The sequence below is a fragment of the Mobula hypostoma genome, chromosome 10 (genome assembly GCF_963921235.1).
Source record: "Mobula hypostoma chromosome 10, sMobHyp1.1, whole genome shotgun sequence".
NCBI lineage: Eukaryota > Metazoa > Chordata > Chondrichthyes > Myliobatiformes > Myliobatidae > Mobula > Mobula hypostoma.
This window is the reverse complement of record NC_086106.1, coordinates 10,337,411-10,353,407: the sequence shown is the minus strand read 5'-3', so window position 1 is coordinate 10,353,407 and position 15,997 is coordinate 10,337,411. Positions and strand designations below refer to the sequence as shown.

At 47.7% G+C, this 15,997-nt stretch overlaps 1 protein-coding gene across 1 annotated transcript in view; it reads right to left on the bottom strand.

The window, feature by feature from the left end:
* The window catches only part of LOC134352648 (RAC-beta serine/threonine-protein kinase), a 151,672-nt gene that overhangs the window by 42,977 nt on the left and 92,698 nt on the right, over nucleotides 1-15,997 (bottom strand). The window contains exon 3 of the mRNA XM_063059982.1: nucleotides 2,250-2,409. Coding sequence (XP_062916052.1) covers nucleotides 2,250-2,295 — 46 coding nt within the window. The 5' untranslated portion in view covers nucleotides 2,296-2,409. The remainder of the gene's footprint in view (nucleotides 1-2,249; nucleotides 2,410-15,997) is intronic.

Genomic DNA, 15,997 nt, shown 5'->3' with positions numbered 1-15,997 from the left:
TCTTCGGTTCGATGTAGGCTTTCATCGATTCCTACCGTGCTTTCCTTAATCTGCTGTGAATGCCCACGAGAAAGTAAATTGCAGGGTAGCAGATAGTGACATACGTGCACTTTGATAATAAATTCACTTTGAACAAGCAGAATTCTGAGCTTGTGGCCCAGGAGGCTGAGGTAGTGAAAGCAGAGACGCTGAAAAGATTAGCGGGGTGCTGGAGTGCAGCAGCACAAGGGTGACCAGGTCGCGAGAGCAAAACGGCAGATAGAAGCTGTTCAAAAGGGGCACGGTGTCTCAAGGACAAATTAAACGTGATGAACAACAAGAGATCCGGTGGGCTGCAGCTCTGGGGGTGAAAATGCTCTGTTAATCACGAGAGGCTGAACAAACTTGGGTTGTTTTCTCTGGAGCAGAGGTGGCTAAGGGGAGATCTTTTCTTTCTTTTTAAATCTTTTTTTGGGGGGGGGGGGAGATCTGTTAGAGGTTTATAAGGTTATGAGAGACATCGCGCGGACCCTGTTTCCCAAGGTTGAAATGTCTAACACCAGAGGGCATCCATGAAAGTGAGGGAGGGGGGTAGGTTCAAGGGGGGTGTGAGGGGTAAGGTTTTTTGACTCAGACAATCGTGGATGCCTAGAACGTACTGTCTGGTATGGTGGTAGAGGCAAACACATTACAGGCTTTTAAGAGACTTTTGGATAGGCAGATGAATATAAGGGAAATGGAGGCATAAGGACATTGGGTAGGTAGGAGGGATTACATTTGGGTGATTTTTTTAAAATTTGCTTTTCAGCTGGTTCAGCACAACATTGTGGGCCAAATGGCCTGCTCCTATGCTGTACTTTAAAAAAAACATAGAACAGTACAGCACTTTATAGGCCCTTCAGCCCACAATGTTGTGCTGACCCACAAACCCTGCCTCCCATATAAACCCCCACCTTAAATTCCTCCATATACCTGTCTAGTATATGGACAATCTACTTAAATTGTTTATCCTGATTGACCTATCTACATTCTGCACTCTTGGATACGAGAAATTTAATAATCTTCATTAAAAATGGAATGTTTTGCAGTTTGTTTTTAAAAAGAGTTAAATCAGCTTCTATGTACTCTGTCCTGACGAAGGGTCTCGGCCTGAAACGTCGACTGCGCCTCTTCCTATAGATGCTGCTTGGCCTGCTGCGTTCACCAGCAACTTTGATCTATGTACTCTTCTATGTTTTACGTATTGAGGGGAATGGCCAGACACAAATCATTGGGCTGGACCAATTCGAATACAGCAGCATATTCTGGGTGAAGAGGTACAAAGAACAGGTCTAAATAGATTAAGATGACACTATAGGAGCACCTGGACTGGAGAAGCTTCTTCTGAATACCGAAGGATAAAAGGAGATGGGAATGAAGATGGTTAATATCATGTGAGGCAAGGGCCTCTGGTTTTGTGTGGAGTTTGCAGGTACTCAATTATGACTGTGTGAGCTTCCGAGTGCTCTGGCTTCCTCCTAGGGATCTCAACCTGGCGTCCATGGACCCCTTGCTTAATGGTATTGGTCCATGGCAAAAAAAAAGGTTGGGACTCCTGCACTGGTGGAGAGTCAATGCTTTTGCCGCTGCTTGTGCACCGGGTGGGGGGGGGGAGAGGGGGCTTTGATGTTTTTATCATCCATTCTGTGGGTTTTTGTTTCGTGGCCATCTGTGAAGAGTACAAATTTCAGGTTGTATACTGCATACATTCTCTGATTTTTAATAATGAACCTTTGAAGACAGGAGCAGAATTAGGCTATTCGGCCCATTGCGTCTGCTCCAACATGGCTGATGTACTGATTGGTAAACTTGTTGGTCCTGCAAGTTGCTCCTAGTGTCGGGACAATTGTGTCTTTTCTTGTTAAAAAAAAATTGTATGATTCAATGTTTTTTTCTAGTAAATGCTGCTTATATTATGTCATACCTGCCTTTGATGATCCCACAAGATTATTTTTTAAATTGTGCATGTACTTGTGCAAAATGATAATGAATCGGAGTACTGGGTTAATGGGATTTGCTGAGGGCTGGCACTGATTCGATGGGCTGAATAATCCAAGTCATTAAAACTTAAGTAGTATATTTTCTAATCAGAGCGGTGCAGTGCCGGGTGGGTGACAGTACTACCGTGTGCCTGGAACCTTGTTAGTCTTCTCAGCAGTGCAAGTTATAGCCCGAGGGATAGGTAAGCATTATCAGTCTCTTTAAAAGTTTAAGTCTGACGTTATACTCACCTCGTTTATGAAGCCAACCCTCCTTCACAACTGACACTTCATTCATATTGGTAACCAAGAGAAACTACCGATTCAGTTGAAGGTGGAGGGGAGGCGCCTGCCTAACCCCAACGACAGGATCCGCAGTGACTCGCCCTTCTTCCCCAACACTGCACAGAATCTACGACAGAGAAATGCAAAGTCCGTGTTCAGTATGCACACAGCGTGAGATAAAGTAGCCAGCCTGCAAAAAGTTACAATATACAAATCTGGCACCGGAGACACGCCTTCAGTACCACATTTACTTGGAACAGCCATTGAACAATGGGAAATGCAGGGGAAGTTGACTAGATCCATTCCCACTGGTTGCCAAGCTCAGGTCAGTTGACTATTTTGACCTCAACCTGCAGGCACACTCAAGACATGGGCAGGGCACAGCGTTCGGGCTGGAAGCACTATTGGGGTCAGCTGATGATTTTAGTGGGTTGGGGATTTGGATGGCCGGGGGTAGGGGGGGAAAGGGGAGGTGGTCCGCACTATATACAGGTTTCCCCCGTTATCCGAAGGTAGAGTGTTCCTATGAAATTGTTCGTAAGCCGGAATGTCGTAAGGTGAATAAGCATTTAACATTTATTCATATGGGAAACATTTTTGAGCCTTCACAGACCCAAAAAATAACCTACAAGATCATGCCAAATAACACATAAAACCTAAAATAACAGTAACATATAGTAAAAGCAGGAATGATATGATAAATACACAGCCTATATAAAGTAGAAATACTTTTCTGCAGCACTGTAGCGCAGCAAAAATCTCGCGGAAGCACTCTCGGCGGAAACACTCTCTCCAGTAACCTTTCAGCTATGAAGATGCCAAATCATACCAAATAACACATAAAAATACACAGTCTATATAAAGTAGAAATAATGTATGCACAGCGTAGTTTCACTTACTGAAATCGGGAAGACTCCAATAAATTGCAGTTTCGTCACAGTTAAACACTTGCTTATACAAATAACCACCTGACACAATCGGCAATCGCCTCTGATCTGGGCTGACATTTACGTGCCGGGCGGCACCTAATTAATTAGCTTGTTTATTTCTGCTTTTTTCTTAAAGATGTGCTGGGTGCATCCCGGTTACCGCTGCACCACTGCATTCTTCCCAGCAATGTATCGGTCCGCAGCCCGGAGGTTGGGGACCACTGCTTAAACTATGAAGCTGCCCTCACCTCAGAACCCGATCAAACCACCCATGGCTACCTTTAAATTCCACTTTCGCAACACTTTCATCACCATCGTCCAGAGCTTTCTGTTTCCAGCTTATTAAAAAGACTGACATTTCTCCTTAAGTATAAGAAAACTTAACAGAACACCACGCTTTGTACACCCATCAATCCACTCAAGCAATAGACTTTCCATTTTATCCATTACTGGATGCTGACTGAGAGAGACCACTTTGCTACGAGCAGAACCAACAGTAACATCGGCACCTTTCAAAATTCTCTCTCTCTGCGTATAAACAGTGCGAATGGTGGACGCAGGCAAGTTCAACACGCAGTGTCCTTACTTCGTTCACCACGATCAAAACGCTGAATTATGTCTAGTTTTACACTAAAGTGTAACACCCTTACGAGCTCTTTTAGGCTTTTCCGATACCTTAGAACTCATCTTGCTAACGGATGCACAAAATAAATCGAGATAAAGCACGTGTTTAAGCAATGCCGGCTAGAATGCAGTTCCGGGGGAGGAGCTTGGCTGCTCGGGCGTGCGCTGCCTTTTTTCATAACAGTGAAAACACCTTCTGTTAGCGAAAACAGGTAACTAATGTAGGTCTTTTGTAACGGCGAGGTGTCGCAAAGCGAACGTTCGGAAAACAGGGGCCACCTGTACATGCATATTCTGCACTGTTGTATTTTACTGGTATTCTATAAATGCTTGTTAACTTGTGCATGCGAGGACTGGGTGTCAAGCCGCAGTGTCGCTGGCGCCCGTGTGTTCCGTGTGGCGCAGCATCGAAGCTGGATTTGGTGGTGCCCCGCTCCGCCCCCCCCCCAGAGGAAACCTACGTGGTCACGGGGGGAACGTACAAGCTCCTTACAGACAGCAGCGGGACATTTACAACGACCAACCGGCACGTCGTTGGGACCGCAGGAAGAAAGCTAAGCAGTCACGGGGAGAATGCACAAACTCCTTGCAGATGGAGGCGGGATTATATAATTGCCTTTCAAGAGGAACGGTGCTGGAGGAGGCTGCCACTGCAAGGTAGCTTCGCACCAACTGCAAGAAACTGGTCATCGTTACAACACTGAGAAAAATGCAATCAATTCACTAAGGACCTTGCGCGGAACAAGCACACGCCATCACCCCAATCCGGTGACTTGGGCACCAAAAGTTAATTTAAAAAATGATACAGTTACTGAAGAGATGTGTGGCTTAGTTGGAAAGATCAGAAGCCCACAGAAACAAAAAGTATACACAAAATGTTAGAGATCACAAGAAAAATTCTATATTTTTAAAAAATACGCCATCTTTCAGGCAAGACATGAGACAAACCTTATCTGCTCTGTCAAGAGACAAAAGACTACACAGCATTTCTTCTCAATATTCAAGTCAATACTTATCCATCCACCGACACCAAAACAAAGCACAGTGATCCAGTTATTGCCGTCCTGTGCGTTTTGCTGAATCTTGCTGCCTGCAGATTGGCTGTCATTTCCCATATTGCAGAAGGGATGACATTTCAAAAGTACTTCATTGGCCAGGAAAGGCTTTGGGGCACAGGTTACGCAAGGAGCTATTGAAATCCATCCAAATCCTCCCTCGTTCGTCCTTCTAAAGCAGGTGTTCCCACCCCAGCGTCCACAGACCCCTAGGTTAATGGTAAGGATCCATGGTGTAAAAGAACGTTTCTCTTTGTGAGTGCTCGTGTTTCTTGGGCTCATAGGGGCTCGTGGGCATGTGGCCTAGTGGTTAAGGCATTGGACCAGCGACCTGAAGGTCATGAGTTTGGCCCCAGCTGAGGCAGCGTGTTGTGTCCTTGAGCAAGGCACTTAATCACACATTGCTCTGCGACGACACTGGTGCCAAGCTGTATGGGTCCTAATGCCCTTCCCTTGGACAACATTGGTGTCATGGAGAGGGGAGACTTGCAGCATGGGCAACTGCCGGTCTTCCATACAACCTTGCCCAGACCTGCGCCCTGGAGAGTGAAGACTTTCCAGGCGCAGATCCATGGTCTCGCAAGACTAACGGATGCCTAAGAAGAAGAAGGGGTTCGTAGATAGTGTCTACGCAAGCCAATAGAATGCGATGGTCAACTGACAGGGTAGCCAATCAGGACCGAGGCGAGGAAATGGGAGCCTATACAAACACAAGCACTCCCAGAGGGAAACAACAACTGCGCGCTGAGGTTGTCACCGTCCGCAAACTGATTGCCAAACTCAGCAAACACTGCAGCATCAAACGCCTCATCCCGTGCTACCAACATTCACCGCCGTCAACACATTCTCCTGCAGGGCCTCAAACAACAGCACAAGCAGGTGGGGGGGGGGGGGGAGGAAGTACAAGGTGGTAGGTGTTAGATGAAACCGGGAGAGGGAGAGGGGGAAGTAAAAAGCTGGGAAGTTGATTGGTGAAAGAGGTATGGGGCTGGAGAAGGGGGAATCTGACAGGAGAGGGGAGATGACCATGGAAAGAAGGGAAGGGGGAGGAGCACCAGAGGGAGGCGATGGGTAGGTAGAAGAGGAGGTGAGAGGGAAATGAGAATGGGGAATGGTGACCAGGGGGGCAATTACTGGAAGTTCGGGAAATCGATGCTCATCCCTCCCCTCTCTCGCAGTTTCAGCCATCACCTACTACCTTGTACTCCTTCCTCTCCACTTTCTTACTCCGACTTCTTTTCCTGTCCTGATGAAGGGTCTCAGCCCCGAACATCAACCGTTTACTCTTTGCCTGACCTGCTGAGTTCCTCCAGCATTTAGCGGGTGTAGCTTTGGGTTTACAGCGCCTGCAGGCATGAATCCTCAATTTATTTCCCCTGTACGGCCCACCGCTCACCTACACACCACAGGCATTCCATGTGGCTTTGGGATGTGGGAGAAAGCCTGCACAAACAAAACACAAACTCCAACAGCTAGCACCAGAGGTCAGGATTGTATCCGGGTCACTGGAGACGTGACCCAGGGCTACCTGGGCCTAGCACCCCAGGACATTTACAGGCAATGGCCGGTATTAATTACATGAAGAGGTCACTACATAGCCTAGAGAGTTTTAGGTAAGGCTGTATTACAATACATTGTGAAATAGTGTCAACAAACACTGAACTTGGGCAATAACGTGACCACGAGTGAAGCAATGTGGGAGGGTTTCGATCTGGATACACAGGCAACGTTGGTCGAGACTACTCTGAAGCCCTTCGAGCACACCCTGTGACAGGGCAACAGACGTCCATTCTAAAGTTACCTTTAAAACTGGCTGATGCGGACAGTGTGAAAGGGTGGGTGCTTGTGGACTGAATGAGCTGGAAGTCACGGGTAATGTGCTCGAGACGTTATCTACAGCACCGGGGTTTCAGCAACAGGTTTAAACAGAAACCTTGTGAAACGTCGACACTTGCCCACCTGTAATTGTAAACACTCTCAAACAAAGCCGCAGGTTCCGTTGGAGAGATAGCCAGTCGTACCTGTGGGAGAAACTCAGGTCAGTTAGCCTCCATGGAGGGGAACAAACGGTTGACATTTCGGGCTGAGACCCTTCATTGGGTCTTGTTGCACTGAGAGGTTCGTCCCCTTTGTTACGTTGACTCTTCGGTACTTGAGACCCTTCAAGTCACGTCAACTATTTGTTCATCTCCAAGGATGCCCCCTGGCCTGCTGAGTTCCTCCAGCACAGAGGAAACTCCAGAGACAGAGACCAACACAGAGGTATCTCCTTCTGGGATATTTACCCATTTAAAGGGCATTCTAAGAGAGGTGTCCCGCGTCCCTGGTTTGCCTTGCTTATCAGGACGATTACAGGCAGGGAATGGAAAGAGCGCAGGGGAATAGGGACGGGGAGTTCAAATTAAAAATAATGCATCTTCTGAAGATTCAGAGTATGAAGACATTCTGATTGACTATTCATTTTTAAATTCTGTGTTTCTGTGATATCATTCTGGAGGAACATTGTATCATTTCTTAATGCATGCATTACTAAATGACAATAAAAGAGGACTGCGTGTCCTCATAATCTAATCTAAAAGTTCCTGAACCATCAATTTAGAGAAGATGTTTTACGAGGATACGTTAAGCAAGCCAGGACCAGTCCTGCCGAAGGGTTTCAAGCCCGAAACATCGACTGTTCACTCTTCTCCATTGATGCTGCCTGGCCTGCCGAGTTCCTCCAGCATTTTGTGTGCGCTGCTCGGATTTCCAGCATCTGCAAATTTTCTCTCGTTTCCGACTTCTCTTTCGGAGTAAAGGAGGAGGGTCACTTGATGGAGGTGTAGAGGTGGGAAGGAGTGCACAGCGTGACAAGATAGAGTAAATAGCCAGAGTCTCATCCCCAGCGTGGAAATGGCTAATACAAAGGACATAATCTTAAGGTGATTGGTGGAAAGTATGTGGGGAGTGTGTGTCAGAGGTTAAGACTACGCCCACACTACGCCGGATAATTTTGAAAACGCTGGTTTCGAGTAAAAACGACAGGCGTCTACACTAGGTGTTTTTCAAGATATCTCTGTCCACACCAAAACGGATATTTGGGCGAATCTACTCCCACTGGGCATGCACAGACACACCTACAGAAAACAAGCCAAGAGGAAACGGTATAGTTATTTATGTTTCCGCGGCAGCGTTGTGCTATTTCCATAGAATAAAAGTAGAGCACCAACAACAGCAAAAGCAAGTTTTCGACAATGTCTTCGAGGAATACAAAGAAAACCTCCGCTGGAAAAATCAGACCAGACTTCTCCATTTCAACAGACAATGAGGTCGAGCTGTTACTGCGAGTTACTAACGACTACAAAGTCAGCAAAGCAGTAGAGATGTTTAATTCCAAACAAACTATTAACGTAGACAATAAAGTAAACAACACACGCATGAAGCCGACCTCTACCCAAGATCAACAAGAGAGTGGAATCTTCGGCTGCGAGACCTGTGCAGTATTTCTGACATTAATATTTTTAGAATAGATTCAATCAAATCAATTTAGGGGATCCAGTCAAAAAAGCTCATTTTACAATTTAACTCCCACGCCGTTCACACCGACTGCACGTTATAACAGTGGTGGTCAGTCAGCGACAGTGCCGGCCTGGAGACCCCGGGGTACAGGAGATCGAGGGTACGACCGCCGCAGACTGGGAGACCGGAGGGTATGGGCAGAAGAACAGAGGATGCAAACAGAGAATCCGAGGGGACCAGCTTGAAAGCCACCTCCAGCTTAAATTCCATGTGGAATATTTTGGAGGACCAAGAACAGCCGTCCGGCAGCGCTTGCACAGTCCCAAGCAGAAGCAGAAAAAGCATTGTTGTTGTGGTGTTGTCATGACAACGTTTTAAAATCTCTCCGTTTACCCTGTACACACTACAACGCGAAACACTCGTTTTCAAATTTACACACACTGGAGAGTGTTTTCGAAAATCTCCGTTTTCGGGGGATGAAAACGCCAGTTCAGTGTGGACAGAGGGTCAAAACGAAGAGAAAAGGCTTTGTTTTCAAAATTATCCGGCGTAATGTGGACGCAGCCTAAGTTCTTTACACAGGGAGTGGTGAGTGCATGGAACGCCCTGCCAGAGGAGATGGCAGTGGACGTTGAAGAAATTCTTAGGTTGGCACATGGACAATAGAAGAATGGAGTTATGTAGGAGGGAAGGGTTAGATTGACGTTAGAACAGGTTGAAGGGTCAGCACAATGTCGTGGGCCAAAGGAGCTCTCTGTAAGGCAGGGGTCCCCAAGCTGTTTCTGTACCACGGACCGGTTTAATATCGACAATACTCTTGCAGACCGGCCGACTGAGGTGTGGGAGGGTGTCCAAGTAGGGCTAAACTCATCTCAACATGTCTTTTACAGTTAGGGTTGCCAACTTTCTCACTCCTTAATAAGGGACAAAAGTAGCAGTCAAATCCCGGGACACTTTACCCCAGGAAAGACTACAATGACCATGAAGCCTTGCGCGGGCACCTGTGTGCGCGTGCGTGATGTGCTGATTCTTCCCCCATAGATCGGTTTTGTCTTCACCTTCCTGACTATACTGTACATGCATTATTTCTACTTTATATAGGCTGTGTATTTATCATATCATTCCTGCTTTTACTATGTGTCAGTGTTGTTTATTTTCAATTTTATCTGTTATTTGGTATAATTTGTTAGGTTATTTTTTGGGTTTGGGAACACTCAAAATTTTTCCCATACAAATTAATGGTAATTGCTTCTTCGCCACATGTCATTTCAGCACGAAAGGTTTCACAGGAACGCTCTACCTTAGCGGGGGAAATACGGGACCAACCAATTTAGCCTAATATACGGGATGTCCCGGCAAATATGGGACAGTTGGCAACCCTATGTTCAAGTTCAACAGTGCGTGACAGGGAATGAGGGAAGGTGCAGCTGACTCATATCGTTTCCTCGGCCCGGTACCGGTCCGCAGCCCAGTGGTTGGGGACCGCTGCTGTAAGGAGTGTGTACCTCCTCTCCATAGTCCAGAGGCATAACAGGTAGGTTAATTTGTCATTGTAAATTGTCCCAGTTGTCAGGGGTTGCTGGGCAGTGCAGTTTGAAGGTCCAGGAGGGCTTATTCCAAGCGCATCTCCAAATAAAATAAACATCAAGTATGGGAGGGATCTGAGGAGTTGAGACTCATTATCTATGTCACTCGAGGTGCAGATGCTTTTAGCACAAATACGCTGATTAAGCTGTTGAGAGAACACACAAGCATCCTGCCAAATGCAAGAGCTGCCGATTAATCGACTAAAGCCCAATTCACTGTTCCATTTTGCCTGCCCAGAGATGCAAACAGCCGTAAACAAATCTGGGATTGAAAACGCCGGGGTCTGATCGTGATGCACAATGCATTAAAATGCTAAAAATGGAAGTGGCTTTCTGCTGAACAATGACTCACTCTTTCAGTGTGACACACTCCTATTACACAGAATTCAACCACAGCTTCCAGTTCAATTCTGATGGCTTTACATTGAAACGTCCATTTGTATCGTGCCTTTTACCAACCCAGCAGATCCAAAAAGCTCTTTATTTCTGTCTTTAGCGATACAGCCCTTCCAGCCCACCGATTTAACCCCAGTCTAATCACGGGACAATTTACAACGTACAATTAACCTACCTGGTAGGTTTTTGGACTGTGGGAGGAAACCGGAGCACCCGGAGGAAACCCACACATTCCACGGAGAAGTCATACAGACACACTTTACAGAACGGCGGCAGAACTGAACGCATCGCCAACACAACACTCTAGTAGCATTGTCAGATGTGTTTAGGATACTTGAGTCGAGTTCCTCTCTGCACCTTGTGGCACATCGGGCGATAACCTTGCTGTTTCTTTAGCATTTGTCTGTTTAATTTCAGAAAGAGGCCGAGCTGCTAGCTCCACGCTCAACCCAGAAAACATGCAACGAGCCGGTCAGATTCGAACCTGGGACTTTAGGATACGTGGGCTACCAAGTCAAGGGCAGCATCAAACGGTACACAGCAAAGACCTTTAGCAGATATTTTTGTGCTTAAAATGTTAATTTGTTGGCGCGTGGCCAAGTGGTTAAGGTTCGGTCTAGTGATCTGAAGGTCGCTAGTTCAAGTCTCAGCTGAGGCAACGTGTTGTGTCCTTGAGCAAGGCACTTAACCACACATTGCTCTGCGATGACACCGGTGCCAAACTGTATGGGCCCTAGTGCCCTTCCCTTGGACAACATTGGTGTCGTGGAGAGGGGAGACTTGCAGCATGGGCAACTGCTGGTCTTCCATACAACCTTGCCCAGGCCCGCGCCCTGGAAACCTTCCAAGGTGCAAATCCATGGTCTCATGAGACTAACAGACACCTATAAAATGTTAATAACAGGAACTACCACTAGTGCCCCGTTCTAACCGGAAACTGATTGGGAGCATCTGATGCCATCGAGGGCGGGGGTGTTCGCTTTGACATCCGAAGAGGGCATTTCAAGCAGTGAAACACTCCTTCAGCTCACAGTAGAGTGGGACTCTGTTTAACTGCACTTAGTATCTAGAGTGGGATTGAAACCTTGGCCTCAGAGGCGAAAGTAGGGCTTTGAGGCCTTCAGTAAGAAACCCAAGAAACGCTTCAATTATGTTGCGAACTGGTCACAAACGCAGGAATCCCAGGATAAACCAAAGGAAATCCACACGATATTCAGGGTACCCACACTAGCAGTGTGACCACTCGAGTTGAGCATGTTCTCCTCAGGGCTTGCCTATTATTTCCTTAATGCCTATGCGTGACTTTGCTCAAGGCGGGAAGAAGGCAGACTGGGGTCCAGGTCCAGTGGCAGAGTACAAGATGACTGGGGGTCTTTTCAGTGCTGTCGCCTTCCTCCGCCAGAAATGCCGCTGTGATATGTCACCATCTTGCGCCAGCCCCGCCGATGCGGTCTTGGTTGGTTTGCCTTGTCTGGCACTTTACCACCATGGGTGACCCTACCAGGGCTAAACTCCAGGCGGCATCGCTCTTGGGATCTCAGGACCTCTTCATCGCTCAAAATGACGATCCGCAGAGATAGCCACAGGACCCCAGGATAGAGAGCGCAAAAAAAAAAACAATCTCGTGTTGGAGAAACTGGAGCAGGATTAGTCCTGCTTTGAAAGACAAAGCAGCCACCCTCGTAATCACCTCCACATTCCCAAAGCCACAGCAGACCATTATGAAACCCAAGGGCCGTGACGGGAGGACGTGCGGTTCGGCACTGAACAAGCCGACACTCTTTGGAAGAGCAACACACATCAAAGTTGCTGGTGAACGCAGCAGGCCAGGCAGCATCTCTAGGAAGAGGTACAGTCGATGTTTCAGGCCGAGACCCTTCGTCAGGACTAACTGAAAGAAGAGCTAGTAAGAGATTTGAAAGTGGGAGGGGGGAGGGGGAGATCCGAAATGGTAGGAGAAGACAGGAGGGGGAGGGATGGAGCCAAGAGCTGGACAGGTGATTGGCAAAAGGGATGTGAGAGGATCATGGGACAGGAGGCCGAGGGAGAAGGAAAGGGGGGAGGGGGGAAACCCAGAGGATGGGCAAGGGGTATAGTCAGAGGGACAGAGGGAGAAAAAGGAGAGAGAGAAAAAGAATGTGTGTATATAAATAAACAACGGATGGGGTACGAGGGGGAGGTGGGGCATTAGCGGAAGTTTGAGGTCAATGTTCATGCTATCAGGTTGGAGGCTACCCAGACGGAATATAAGGCGTTCCTCCGAGTGTGGCTTCATCTTTACAGTAGAGGAGGCCGTGGATAGACATATCAGAATGGGAATGGGATGTGGAATTAAAATGTATGGCCACTGGGAGATCCTTTGGAAGAGGTAGAGGAATGGAGAGGCCTAGTTGGCTCCGGAGGCAGTCAGATGGTTGCAGATGATCACAACTGAAAATCTACAGCAACACACACACACAAACACACACGCACACACACACACACAAAATGCTGGAGGAACTCAGCAAGTCGGGCAGCATCTACGGCGGGGAGTAAACAGCTAAAGTTTTGGGCCAAGACTCTTATCAGTTCTGACAAAGAGAATTGGCCTGAAACCGAATATTTGTTTCCCTCTATAAATGTTAGACTACTTGCTTAGTTCCTCGAGCATTTTGGGAGAGTCGCTGAAGGTCAGTGGTTAGTGCGACACTATTATAGCTCGGGACATCGGAAAGAGGAGTTCAGTGCTGACGTCATTAGTGTGGAGCCTGTGGAATGCCTGGGTGCTCCGGTTTCTTCCCACCACAGAGGTGCTGGCTGGGAGGTTAATTGTAAATTGCCTCATGATTAGGCTAGGGTTATGTTGGGGGTTGTTGGGCGGTGTGTCCTGAAGGGGCAGAAGGGCCCGTTCTCCGCGGATCTCCAAATAAAATTGTAAAACGATTTCCAGCACCCGCAAAATCCCGTGTTTGAAAATGCAGTGCTCAACTGGCAGAGTAAGCTCAGATCCTCATCTGCTGGCTAGAATATACATTTAAAAAAATCACACCCTAAAACAGACAAACCAGACAGCCCAGCTCTCTATGTTCTTAATCCTCTACATGGCAAAAAGAGGAAACGCAATGTGTTTTCATTTTCTAACAAGTCACCACATCCTTTGCAGTTCCTGAATTTAACGCATCAAAAAATTGCAAAACCTTGCTATATAAAGCACGGCACAGAAGGTACAGCTCAAAATGCGGGCTGTACAGCAGGCCTGGAAAACAGGCCCTACAAAACACTTGCATCTGCACGGCCTCAAACCAACCAAACTTCTAAATTCTCCACAGAATCACGATAAAAATCACTGATATTTGCCCAGCTGAGCAAATATTTTGAACAATGTTGATTTGAAGGTGCATCATGGAGGGACGTCGTGTGTATGGCCTTGGCAGCTGTAGGTGTGAAAGGTTCAGAGATCAAATCGGAGCACAGGAACTACAGTTCATTGCCACAGGTGATTGTGGAAGGGTATATTTAAAGCAGAGGTTCATAGGTTCTTGAGTAGCAAGGACATCAAGATTATGGGGAGGAGATGGTGTTGAGAGGGGTAATAAGTCAGCCATGTTGGAATGGTGGAGCAGATTCTACAGGCCAAGTGGTCTAATTCTGCTCCTAGGTCTCATAAGGGCTGGGAAAGATTACAGAAATAAGCTGAAACAACAGGAATTCTGCAGATGCTGGAAATTCAAGCAACACACATAAAAGTTGCTGGTGAACGCAGCAGGCCAGGCAGCATCTCTAGGAAGAGGTGCAGTCGACGTTTCAGGCCGAGACCCTTCGTCAGGACTAACTGAAGGAAGAGTGAGTAAGGGATTTGAAAGTTGGAGGGGGAGGGGGAGATCCAAAATGATAGGAGAAGACAGGAGGGGGAGGGATGGAGCCAAGAGCTGGACAGGTGATAGGGATACGAGAGGATCATGGGACAGGAGGTCCGGGAAGAAAGACAAGGAGGGGGGGAACCCAGAGGATGGGCAAGGGGTATATTCAGAGGGAGAAAAAGGAGAGTGAGAGAAAGAATGTGTATAAAAATAAGTAACAGATGGGGTACGAGGGGGAGGTGGGGCAGTAGGGGAAGTTAGAGAAGTCGATGTTCATGCCATCAGGTTGGAGGCTACCCAGACGGAATATAAGGTGTTGTTCCTCCAACCTGAGTGTGGCTTCATCTTTACAGTAGAGGAGGCCGTGGACAGACATGTCAGAATGGGAATGGGATGTGGAATCAAAACGTGTGGCCACTGGGAGATCCTGCTTTCTCTGGCGGACAGAGCGTAGATGTTCAGCAAAGCGGTCTCCCAGTCTGCGTCGGGTCTTGCCAATATATAAAAGGCCACATCGGGAACACCGGACGCAGTATATCACCCCAGCTGACTCACAGGTGAAGTGTTGCCTCACCTGGAAGGACTGTTTGGGGCCCTGAATGGTGGTAAGGGAGGAAGTGTAAGGGCATGTGTAGCACTTGTTCCGCTTACACGGATAAGTGCCAGGAGGGAGATCAGTGGGGAGGGATGGGGGGACGAATGGACAAGGGAGTTGTGTAGGGAGCGATCCCTGTGGAATGCAGAGAGAGGGGGGGAGGGAAAGATGTGCTTAGTGGTGGGATCCCATTGGAGGTGGCGGAAGTTACGGAGAATAATATGTTGGACCCGGAGGCTGGTGGGGTGGTAGGTGAGGACCAGGGGAACCCTATTCCTAGTGGGGTGGTGGGAGGATGGAGTGAGAGCAGATGTACGTGAAATGGGGGAGATGCGTTTAAGAGCAGAGTTGATAGTGGAGGAAGGGAAGCCCCTTTCTTTAAAAAAGGAAGACATCTCCCTCGTCCTAGAATGAAAAGCCTCATCCTGAGAGCAGATGCGGCTGAATAAGCTGAAGTGGGTCTGTGTTGAAGAGGATGGTGTCTGGACATTACTTGCATTATAAGTATGAGACAATGAGACAAAATAACCCCATTTATGGAAGAAATTTTCTTAGCAAGTAGCAAACACTTGTCCAAAGCTCCACTTCCTTTCAATATCCTTCAAAACACCATTGCCTCCCTAGTTGATTAGGCACCACGATAAACGGGCCTAAGTTTGCATCCAGCCGCAGCCCCAGACCCCAAACTCACTGCTGGGTCACAGAACCACGGTGACACTGACGAAACCATTCCTTAAATCACTGTAAAACTCCGCCCTGGACGGCCCCAAGCCCGGCTGCGAAAGAAGGGGGACTGGGTGTGGGTTTAGCAACCCCATCCCATAAACACCAGAGCTTCAGAAACACCAACAGAAGCTGCAAAGGCCTCGATTCTGAGAGAGGAGGGATACACCAAGGGGGCAATGTCAGAGTCTGGCCCAGGACAGAGGACTCTGGACACTGTGGGCGGCCGATGCCCCTGTAGGGGTGATGGGCTTAGGGCACCGTAGACATCCCACAGTTCCTGCGCCTATACGGAGCAAATGGACCACAAAGGTTTTACTAGCCTGGATATGTTAACGGACACATACTTGTCCACTACTAATGCAGCGCCGAAATCTCCCACCCGACTGGCTCAATTATGTGCTTCTGGCTCAGGCTTGTACCCAAAACCCAATCACTTACGCTAGAGCCGTGTGACGCTTTCACAGTCA